The sequence below is a fragment of the Armigeres subalbatus genome, chromosome 2 (assembly GCF_024139115.2).
Source record: "Armigeres subalbatus isolate Guangzhou_Male chromosome 2, GZ_Asu_2, whole genome shotgun sequence".
In the NCBI taxonomy this organism is placed as follows: Eukaryota; Metazoa; Arthropoda; class Insecta; order Diptera; family Culicidae; genus Armigeres; species Armigeres subalbatus.
In genome coordinates this window covers 15,605,234-15,617,293 of record NC_085140.1, presented here as the reverse complement: position 1 = coordinate 15,617,293, position 12,060 = coordinate 15,605,234, and the positions used below count along the sequence as shown (strand labels likewise).

At 40.4% G+C, this 12,060-nt stretch overlaps 2 protein-coding genes across 8 annotated transcripts in view; one reads left to right on the top strand and one right to left on the bottom strand.

The window, feature by feature from the left end:
• Nucleotides 1-11,989, top strand: part of LOC134217920 (aromatic-L-amino-acid decarboxylase) — a 35,621-nt gene extending 23,632 nt beyond the window's left edge. For all 6 annotated transcript variants that reach the window (XM_062696766.1, XM_062696763.1, XM_062696765.1 and 3 more), the window contains 6 exons: nucleotides 6-242; nucleotides 308-619; nucleotides 679-1,072; nucleotides 11,058-11,307; nucleotides 11,371-11,460; nucleotides 11,514-11,989. In XM_062696766.1, the coding sequence (XP_062552750.1) occupies nucleotides 6-242; nucleotides 308-619; nucleotides 679-1,072; nucleotides 11,058-11,307; nucleotides 11,371-11,460; nucleotides 11,514-11,712 (1,482 nt within the window). In that variant the 3' untranslated portion in view covers nucleotides 11,713-11,989. The remainder of the gene's footprint in view (nucleotides 1-5; nucleotides 243-307; nucleotides 620-678; nucleotides 1,073-11,057; nucleotides 11,308-11,370; nucleotides 11,461-11,513) is intronic.
• LOC134217922 (uncharacterized) overlaps nucleotides 1-12,060 on the bottom strand; it is a 200,068-nt gene that overhangs the window by 67,966 nt on the left and 120,042 nt on the right. The window lies entirely within an intron of this gene.

Genomic DNA, 12,060 nt, shown 5'->3' with positions numbered 1-12,060 from the left:
AACAGACATCCGCCTCGGAATGCGTTCTGGTAACGATGCTGGCCGCCCGGGCACAGGCCATCAAATATCTCAAGCAGCAGCACCCGTTCGTCGAGGAAGGCCATCTGCTGTCCAAGTTGATGGCCTACTGTTCCAAGGAGGCCCATAGCTGCGTGGAGAAGGCTGCTATGATTTGCTTCGTTAAATTGAGGATTTTGGAACCGGACGAAAATTGCTCCCTTCGGGCGGACATACTGGTTAAGGTAATTTGGGAATCAATTTGGGTCGCCGCGAAGAAATTGTTAATTAAAATTAATCATCCCCGCAGGCCATGGAGGAAGACGAACAACAAGGTTTGATTCCGTTTTTTGTGTCCACAACGTTGGGTACTACTGGGTCTTGTGCTTTCGATGACATCAACGAAATTGGAGAAGCCCTGCAGCGGTTTCCGAGCGTATGGTTACACGTGGATGCCGCGTACGCCGGCAACTCTTTCATTTGCCCGGAGCTGAAGTATTTGCTGAAAGGAATCGACTACGCCGATTCGTTCAATACAAATCCAAACAAGTGGCTGTTGACCAACTTTGACTGCTCGACGCTTTGGGTACGTGACAGAATTCGACTGACGTCGGCTTTGGTGGTGAGTTATCTCTACGGATATGAACGAAAGGACAACTTCTCAAGAGTTAATTCAAACAGGTTGATCCCCTGTATCTCAAACATGGATACTCGGATTCGGCGATCGACTACCGCCACTGGGGTGTACCGCTGAGTCGTCGCTTTCGGTCCTTGAAGTTGTGGTTCGTTCTGCGGAGTTACGGTATCACCGGGCTGCAGAACTACATCCGCCATCACATAGATCTGGCGAAACGGTTCGAGAGGTTGGTGTTGAAGGACAATCGCTTCGAGGTGTGCAACGACGTCAAGCTTGGTTTGGTGTGCTTCCGATTGAAGGGTTCGGATCGGATCAACGAGAAACTGCTGAGCAGTATCAATGCGTCCGGGAAGATTCATATGGTTCCGGCATCGGTGAACGAGCGATATGTGATTCGTTTCTGCGCCACGGCACAGAACGCCATGGTAGAGGATATCGGTGAGTCGGATCATTTTTTTTAACTAACTGATAACTAACCAAATTCACTTGGGACATAAAAATATTAAAATCAACTTATGTTATAACATGACATTTTAAACCTAAATACTGAACACAAAACATACTTTAACATACACGATAAAATACTTTTCGGACCAAAATAAACACAAATGATAAAAGCACTTGGGGGTTCCCGTGTTATAAGGACTGGTAGTTAGCTTCTCGAGCTCTTCTTAAACAAAAGAATATAAAGTAATCAAGAAAGGGAAATCTAAAGCAAACATCGCATATCGATTGGAAATCCTGTCAAATGACGGTACTGATGGATAGCTGGTTTGTGTAGTACCCGTGTAGAGAATAAGGCTTGATAAATTATTCAAATTTAAACATCATTTCGTTCTACAATAAAAATATTGGAATTCGCCACTCTATGATATTTTAGGTGTTTATATCACAATTTCCAGAAGTTTGGCTAGCTGCATCATGGTAGGCGTGGTTAAGACCAACAAACAACAGATCACCGTTACCAACGCCAAACTGTATAAAAGGCGAGTGTCAACGGGACAAGAGGTCATTCTTACAACGGATGGCGTGACGAACGCATCTCATCAAAAACATCAAGCTTTTGCAAGTAGCGGATTTATCAAGATCCCCAAGATTTTCTCGATCGGCGTGAGATTGGATCTTTGAGAAGAAACTGTCCTCTCAAACGGCGAAGAGTGATGATTCAAGAACTGAAAATCACGACAATGGCGCGGACGGTAGCGAAACTACATCTCCAATCAGTTGAATCAGAAATATCTGAAGTACAATAAAAAAAAGTACAGTAAGAAACATGCTTGACTGTAGACGAGGCAGTTTTAAGCGTATAGAACTTATCTCTGATTGTTAAGGCAGAGCATCAGAAGTACCGAGAAGTATTTAAGGCGGAGCTGTAGTCGAGGCAGCATCCGATGATTAGAAAAACTCTGATAGATAAAGCAGAGTTTGAAAATGTCAAATCAAAACTGCAGTCAAAGCAGGATGCTTTATATAATAAAATCTTTGACAATTGAGGCAATTATAAAATACACTATTTGCTAAGGCGCCCTCAGAGAGGTAAGGTAGAAACAAACCTTGAATTCTACAAAGTTTATCCTTAAGTAATTGAAGTTCGATATATACTGCGCTATAGCATGAGCATGAGTGTGAGCATGATGACTGTGCATTTCGTAGTTGCTACTCCGTGATTGACCAGAACAATCGCAATTGCACAACGAACCAATGGTGGTGGAATTTGTTCTCCAACCTCAATGTGCACAGTCCGAGAAATCTAGTATTTTCAATGGTCTATAACGGCGCTGGCCACGTCCTCACGGTCTATCAGAAATGGGAAGGAATTGGTGGCGGCAAGTCTAGAACACCTCTGCACTTGCTACGGATTCATGCGAAATTTTATTGGAATTTTGGAATTAGTTTTCAATGGCAGAGGTTCGTTTTGGTTAACGGGTTGCCACTGTGATAGTAATGAAAGGGTGGTGTATATTCTAATTGAATGACAAAACGTTACCTGCTAGAACTAGTCAAGTTTGTAGGTATAGGATAGAAGATGGAAATGGCATTTCCAGTTCTAGCGATTGCTAAAACATGATAAATATAAGGAAAGATACAAAGTAGAAGGAATGGAACGGGCCTGGGATTGAACCCACGACCTGCGTATGAGGCAGAAGTGGTAGACATATGACCACCAAGGCCTTCAGTTTGATATATATTGCGCTATATTTGCATTAAATTAAATTCAAATTCTGTTTGGATTGAATTGAACCTGAGAGATGCTTATATTGTTTTTGGCCTAATTATGAACGGTTTCGTTGATTGAAATGACTTTTTCTCAAATCAGGATTATATTTTAATTAGATTTGGTTTAGAAAAAGAATTAATTTAGAATAAAATTTGAATTGATATCAAACTTGGGTTGATTTACGATTTAATTCTTTTGAAAGGATTTAATTTAGACTAGATTCGTTATGAATTGAATTGAATTTGATTTGGACTCTAATTAGATGATCACATATTACAAATAGAATTGATCTGTGTTGGTTTGATATTATAATATTGAATTTCAACTAAAATCAAGATCGAATTATAAAAAAAAAGAGAAATCAGATCGGATTTTGATTTTTCCATGTTTTTGCCTTTCTCGTATACTAAGTATACGTAAAGGCTATAATTTCACTCCAAAACCAAACTTTTGATAGAAGGCTCGGAGACCCATAGTGTTATATACCAATCGACTCAGCTCGACGAATTGAGGTGATGTCTGTTTGTGTGTATGTATGTATGTGTGTGTGTGTATGTGTGTATGTGTACAAATTTTGTAGACACACTTTTTGGAACTTAGCATTACCCGATTTACTCGCAACAAGTCGCATTCGACGGGGAATGCGGTCCCATTGTTTGCTATTGAAAATTGGCCTGATCGGACATTGCATTTCGGAATTATTGAAAAATCATTGTTTTTTCCCAAGGGTCCCCCCTTGGAAAAAAAAATTCAAAATCGAAAAAAAAAAATTTTCAAGAATGGTGGGAATGCATAGTAATTAATGCAAAAACATGCAAAATGATAGAAAATATGCGATCTATCCCCCTAAAGTGCTTTTTTGACCTTTCCTAGGTGATTTTTTCAGTACATTTTACGATGCACGAGAAAGGCATCATCGCCGCTAGGTGGATTAATCTGGGTTTTTTTTTATTGGTTCGAAATTGTATAGGATCAGATGTTTGTTGGATTGGATTGTAAAAAATAGATTGCTGTTGAACTTTTATTTAGAATGGTATAGCCTAAATTGAAGAAGCTTTTGAACTGAATTTAAGTTAAATTGGTTTAGATTTGTGATATAGGATTTTATTCAACTTTGGGTTAGATTAAAATCACTTTACATTTTAGATTGGATTTTGATTGTATCAAAATATAGTTGTATCTTAATAAGGTGTAAATTGTTTACATAAATGAAAATCAGCAACAACTTATCGCCTAGTGCTGATGTCGGCGTTTCTGTCTGTTTCTATCGGCGTTTTCATTTCAGAAAACGATAAAGGTAGTCGTTCAAAACACGTTAGATTTCTTTCCGACTCAAAAGTTGAACTAAACATTATTTAATGTAAAATTCAAAAATAAATAGAAAATGCTTCTTTGATATTTTCAGCCTTGTTTGACATGTGATTCCAAACGCACTAGCAAAACGCCGCAAGGCACTTCACTCCGCAGGGTCCTCAACTTTTGGCAGTTATTTTAACGCACAAACGTTTAGGGCTAGTGATTCATTGGTTCTAAAATGTTGTATTTTCAACAAAAGAATGAATGCTCAGTCCAAAATATTTCCTAGAATTTTTCAAAAACGATTATATATTTTATTCGGACATAGATTATGTACAAAATTTTAGTACGATTTGTTCATATACTTTTGACTGTTTTGACTGCTATCATTAAAACTCGAGACAGAGCATAAGGACCCAATTGGAAAATTGTGGATAGAGAAAAAACCAGAAATCAAGCAAATTTATGATAACAGAGGTATTTTTTGAAAGGAAAGTAGGTATAAGATATCAAGTATAATGTGAATAGCATAATGTGAACAGATGTTTTCCTGCACTTTAGGCAATTAGTATATTCCAATTAGCTAATACTGATTCATTGCCATCTTTAAGATGTTATAATAACAACCGAATTGGATTTTGAAAAGGTTAAATTAAATTTCCAATTGCTTTGTACTGTATTTGTATGAAAATGGATTGAGTTTTATGGAAATTAATTTAAAAAAAAAATTACAATTAAATTCGAAAGAATTGTAATAGATTTTCTATTAATTTGATATGGATTAGATTGAATGAAGCATGCTTTGAATATTTATTGTACCTTAATACCAATTTGATTGAAATTGTACAACATAAGGATTCGGATGAAACACTATGTTTGGAATGATTGAGGATTATAATTTTTATAGATTTGAATTGGTTTAGTATTATATATATATATATATGTTTAAACAACAAACAATATATAATAACAACAAGTTACAATTTTCCGCAGACTTTGTATTAAAGAGTAGAGGATGAGAGTATTGTAGAGAATAAGGCTTGATAAATTATTCAAATTTAAACATCATTTCGTTCTACAATAAAAATATTGGAATTCGCCACTCTATGATATTTTAGGTGTTTATATCACAATTTCCAGAAGTTTGGCTAGCTGCATCATGGTAGGCGTGGTTAAGACCAACAAACAACAGATCACCGTTACCAACGCCAAACTGTATAAAAGGCGAGTGTCAACGGGACAAGAGGACGGCGGCCCGAGAGCAACACGTACCGACGGCTCGGCAGGTAAGCAACTCCTTAAACATCGATACACTCACCAAAGATTTGATTCGGTTGCGGAATGTCACTCGCAGGCAGTTTCAGCGTACTGGACTGCCTGAGCTTAAGGCACGCTGCAATCGAATCACAAAAATTATCAAGGCCAGAATGGTGGACCTCAAAAATAACGACTTCTCGAATAAGATCCGCACTCTCCCAGATTATGCTAAGCCGTTCTGGAAAATGACCAAAATTCTGAAATCCAAGCCTCGGCCCATTCCACCTTTGATCCCACTAGACAATAATGGCTCTAAGGATCGCTTGATAACTCCTGCAGAGAAGGTCGCTGAAATAGGTCGTCACTTCGTCAGCTCACACAATCTTGGGCAGAACATCGTCAGTCCACACGAAGCAGCCGTCAACGAGCATGCTAACAACATCCATTTGATTCCCAACGACTTCTCGGAGGAGTTGGAGATCTCAGCTGGCGAATTGACGGCCTATATCAAATCATCGAAGAATATGAAGGCCCCAGGCTTCGACAGCATCCTGAATCTCGAGCTCAAACACATGAGTGCGCCGTTCTTTGAGCACCTCTCGCTGATCTTCAATCAGTGTCTCCGGCTCAGCTACTACCCATCGGCCTGGAAGTCAGCGAAAGTCATCCCCATCCGGAAGCCTGGGAAGGATCCTTCCTCACCCAAAAGCTATCGTCCCATCAGCCTTCTCTCAGGATTATCCAAGCTATTCGAAAAAGCTATTCATCGCCGGTTACTTGAGTCTGCCGAAAATCTCAACATCTTGCTCGAGGAACAGTTTGGTTTCCGACGCGGTCGGTCAACTGTACACCAACTGACCCGAGTTACCAACGTCCTCAGACGGAACAAGTTTGTCTCGAAAACATCCGCCATGGCCTTACTCGATGTCGAGAAGGCATTTGACAATGTATGGCATGATGGCCTGGTGTACAAACTACAACGCTACAATCTTCCCAGCTACCTGGTGAAAATCATCAACAATTACCTGTCGGCAAGGACATTCCGGGTCTCAATCAGCGGAGCGAGTTCCAATGCGCACAACATCGTCGCAGGCGTCCCCCAGGGCAGTATCCTCGGGCCCCTGCTTTTCAATCTGTTCACCTCCGACATGCCAGAACCTCCAGCAGGCGGCATTCTGTCTCTGTTCGCAGATGACACATCCATCGTCTACAACGGTAGAGTGATCAGAGCGCTAGTGGCAAAACTCCAACGAGGCCTGGATGCCCTGACAGAGTACCTCACCAGCTGGAAGATCTGTATCAACGCGGCGAAGACCCAGGTCATCATTTTCCCCCACTCCAAATCCCCTAAACTTGTTCCGCCTGGGGACTGTAAAATCATCCTCAATGGCACGACTGTGGAATGGGCCAATGAGGCCGACTACCTTGGCTTGACCCTCGACAGCAAGCTTATTTTCAGGCAGCAGGTTGACAAAACGGTGACAAAGTGTAACGTCTTGTTGAAACTACTGTACCCTTTGATCAACCGCCGGTCGTCATTGTCCCTGAAAAATAAGCTTGCTGTCTACAAGCAAATCATCCTCCCTGTGATCGAATATGGCATGCCGGTCTGGGAGAGCTGCGCTAAAACCCACCACCTCAAACTTCAACGGGTCCAAAACAAATTCCTGAGGATGATCCTCAACACCCTCCCAGGACAAGAACATCCGAGGTCCACCGTCTGGCCGGAATAAAAACCTTACATGAACGCTTTGGTGAGTGTAAAGAAAAGTTTAGGGTCCGTTGCTTGCATTCGGATCAGGCTCCAATTAGGGCGCTAGTTCCAATCTAGGTTATCAAATTTTTATTGTAAATATTAGTGTACATAGTAGTTAGGTTATCAAATTTCTGAAATAATCAATTCCTCCTAAAGGATGATATGGTAAATCAAGCTAGATAATCTTTTGAAATTTTATTGAAAATAACCTTAAAAAAGAGACTAAAGTTGAAGGGTCTTGTGGCCAACCACTTGAAATGTTTTTAAAATACTGTACTATACAAAAATTGAAAAATAAACGAATTTAAGGCAAGTCAGGACAAGAGGTGATTCTTACAACGGATGGCGTGACGAACGCATCTCATCAAAAACATCAAGCTTTTGCAAGTAGCGGATTTATCAAGATCCCCAAGATTTTCTCGATCGGCGTGAGATTGGATCTTTGAGAAGAAACTGTCCTCTCAAACGGCGAAGAGTGATGATTCAAGAACTGAAAATCACGACAACCCGGACAATAGAAAGAGACGTGGGGGGAGTATGACTTATGATCTTAATGTAAGGATTTTATGACATTTACCAGAAACAATTTGCCAAAATTATTTTTACCAGAAAGCGATTCCCCAGAATAGACCATTTGCCAGAATGTAGTTTGCCAGAATGTACCATTCCTCAGAAATAGTAAAACTGGAAATTTCGATTATTATTGTTGGCTAATAATAGAAAAGAATTATATAAAGAAGATAATTTTACATAACGGGGATTTGGAATTATTTACTAATGAAGGGATTTTCGGTATAATTAATTTTCATAAAAGGGATTATTTAACATACTATTTATCAAAAAATTACATTCATATTTGTCTAACACAAAACAAAATGTTCACGAATGGATATCATGAGGCGCAGAAACCGCATTCCAGACGCAGACTTCATTTAAAAAATTGAATCACAGCTACTTGCTTTCATTGAAGAAATTATATCTATCCTTGTCCTAATCGGAGTAAACGCCCTCTTTAAAAAATGGATCATATTTAACATTTCTTCATTTCTGGCAAACGCATGTTTTTAAAGTAAGGATCACATCCACCATTGCGTAAATCCGGGCAAGCACCTACTTTTAAAGAAGGAATCACATCTTCCATTACATTAATCCCGGCAAACGCCTAATTTAAAGAAAAAAAATGATTAGATCTATCACTGACTTAATCCGTGCAAGCGCCTGCTTTTAAAGAAGGGATCACATTCACCATTGCCTTAACCCGAGCAAGCGCCTTCTTTTAAAGAAAGAATTACATCCACTATTGGCTTAATCAGGACAAGCGCCTACTTTTAAAAGAATGGATTATATCCACCATTGCTGAAACCCTGGCAAATGTATATTTTCAAAGAAGGGATCTCACACACAATTGCCTTAATCCGGGCATGCGCTTTTTTTAAAGAAGGAATTACATCCACCATTGCCTTAATCCGGACAAGCGCCTTCTTTTGAAGAAGGGATCATATCCACCATTGCTTTAATCCTGGTAAACGCCTATTTTTAAAGAAGGGATCACATCCACCATTGCGTTAATTCAGGCCGTATCCACCATTGTGCTAACTTGAGCAAGCGCCTACTTTTAAAGAAAGAATGACATCCACCATTTCCTTAATCCGAACAAGCGCCTTTTTTGAAGGGACCATATCCACCTTTGCTTTAATCCCGGCAAACGCCTACTTTTAAAGAAGGGATCACGTTTACCACTTCCCTTATCTGGGCAAGCGCATGCTTTCAAAGAAGGGATCACATTCACCATTGCCTTAAGCCGGGCAAGCGCCTTCTTTCAAAGAAGGGACTACACTCACCATTGCTTTAATCCTAGCAAGCGCGTATTTTGTAAAAAGGGATCACATCCACCATTGTCGTAATCCGGGCAAACATCTAACTGAAAGAAAGAATTACATCCGCTATTGCCTTTATCCGTGCATGTAATTATACCTGGCAAACAGTAGATGACCAATTCTGGGAAATTCCTTCCCATTTCCTTGGGAAAATCCTTCCCATTTCCTTGGGAAAATCCTTCCCATTTCCTTGGGAAAATCCTTCCCAATTTCTCGGGAAATTCCTCCGAATTTCCTCGGGAAATTCCTCCAGATTTCCTTGGGAAAATCCTCCTGATTTCCTTGGGAAAATCCTCCTGATTTCCTTGGGAAAATCTTCCTGATTTCCTCGGTAAATTCCATTCGGATTTCCTCGGTAAATTTCATTCGGATTTCCTCGGTAAATTTCATTCGGATTTCCTCGGGAAATTCCATTCGGATTTTTTCGGGAAATTCCATTTGGATTTCCTCGGGAAATTCATTTCGGATTTTTTCGGGAAATTCCATTCGGATTTCCTCGGGAAATTCCATTCGGATTTCCTCGGGAAATTCCTTCGGATTTCCTCGGGAAATTCCATTCGGATTTCCTCGGGAAATTCCATTCGGATTTCCTCGGGAAATTCCATTCGGATTTCCTCGGGAAATTCCATTCGGATTTCCTCGGGAAATTCCATTCGGATTTCCTCGGGAAATTCCATTCGGATTTCCTCGGGAAATTCCATTCGGATTTCCTCGGGAAATTCCATTCGGATTTCCTCGAAAAAAATTCCATTCGGATTTCCTCAGGAAATTCCATTCGGATTTCCACAGGAAATTCCATTCGGATTTCCTCGAAATTCCATTCGATTTCAGGAAATTCCATTCGGATTTCCTCGGGAAATTCCATTCGGATTTCCTCGGGAAATTCCATTCGGATTTCCTCGGGAAATTTCATTCGGATTTCCTCAGGAAATTCCATTCGGATTTCTTCGGGAAATTCCATTCGGATTTCCTCGGGAAATTCCATTCTGATTTCCTCGGGAAATTGCATTCGAATTTCCTCGGGAAATTGCATTCGAATTTCCTCGGGAGATTCCTTCGGATTTCCTCGGGAAATTCCTTCGGATTTCCTCGGGAAATTCCTTAGGATTTCATCGGGAAATTCCTCCGGATTTCCTCGGGAAATTCCTTTAAGATTTCCTCGGGAAATTCCATTCGGATTTCCTCGGGAAATTTCATTCGGATTTACTCGGGAAATTCCATTCTGATTTCCTCGGAATATTCCATTCGGACTTCCTCGATTACTTTCAGAACTGATGAATCTTGGCCGTACAGTAGATGAGCGATTACAACACAAGGCCATGCTGAAGGCGGCTGGTTTGATTCCGGGTCCGATCTAGGAAATGTTCGAGATGAAAACTTTCTCGACTTCCCTGCCTCGTTATATACAATGGCAAAAATCGTAACTTGGCTTAGAAACCGCACAGTTGTTAAGCTGTGATATTTATTAAAATATTGAAAAGATCACTTTGAGGTCACACAATTAGGTCCTACAATGAATATTCGATTTTCTTTCAGGGAACGACGAAACTTCATTCTGAACACATCAGAACTTTTTGCGACTCAGAAGTCGAAAGAAACATTGTTTTATTTGAAATTTGAAAATAAATAAAAAAGCCTTTTTCGACATTGTTGGCCTTGTTTGACATACCAAATTAGGTGGTAAGAAATAGTTCCCAACGCATCAGCAAAACACCGCTTAACTTTTGGCAGATAATAAATGGGCCTGTCGTTTTGGGGTGATGATTAATTCATTCTGAAATGTTTTCTTTTTAGCAAAATATGTTGTTCAGCCCAAATTATGTCTTAAAATGTTCAAATACAAAAATATTATTCTTACTTATTTTTGTTTTTAATATTTCTTTAGGAATAGGTACTAGATTTTTTTAAATTCATTTTTTCCAGAATCTAGCTACGTGTGTCATCACGTTTATCTGTGTTGACATCACATCCAGCTGTTTGGTCAAAGAATTTTGAACTTTATGTTTTCACTACCTTCAGATTTCGCCTGGGATGTAATCACCGACTTCGCTGCAGAAATCCTCGAGAAGGAACAGGCCGACGAGGTAACGGAGATCGTCGATCGCCGCAAGACACACACCTTGGCCCAGAAACGCTCGTTCTTCGTTCGCATGGTGAGCGATCCAAAGATCTACAATCCGGCGATCAACAAGGCGCAAACGCCACGACTGTCAGCTGAAGCCACAACACCGTCCACCGACGGAACGGTGGTGACGGTTCAGTCCCCGAAGTAAGAATATTCAATGATTTGACTATTCATAGCAAAGTTGACTAACGGTTGTTTGGTTTCCAGAACTCCAGGATCTGCATCCTGGATCAGTTGGCCGTTGGCTTTCCTGTTTGCAAACTCTGATGACGGTCCCAAGAACGATATGCCATTGAGGTAAGTTCAATAAATTTTGTTGAAAAATTCTAATGTCACGACACTTTCTCCAGATTCCGTCATCTTGACACCATGGTTCGATTGTCCGCATCCAGGCGTAATTCGGCAACTGGCGGAGGATCATCTCCCTCGCCCGAAGGCGAAAATGGCATTGTCTTAGCAAAGTCCCCCAAACGATCACCGATCATGGTACGGAGACGAGGTACATCACCAAGCAATCAGCCCAATGCTGGAAATGGCTCAACCAAGTAGGGGACGTTCCACTAGAAGACAATGTAAACGAATCTATTGGTCTGCCGTAGTCCTGATGTTAAAGATATCCCTAGCCATGTCCCCTCTTAGACCGATGGTGCAGTAGATCCCATCAGACCCACTCGCAGCTAAAGAATCCCAACCCAATTATTCGTCCGATCAGAATCTAATTATAAGCGACCAAATTAGAAGTCGAAGATTATTTAGCGGAGGGGCGCGCTGGCGTCCTAAATTTAGCACATAGCTGGAAATATATTATACTACTCATGCCAAACTACACCTTCAATCTCTTTACTCGTGTTCGCTGAAAATGTACACAAAAACCCACAAAACAGTAAATAAACAATG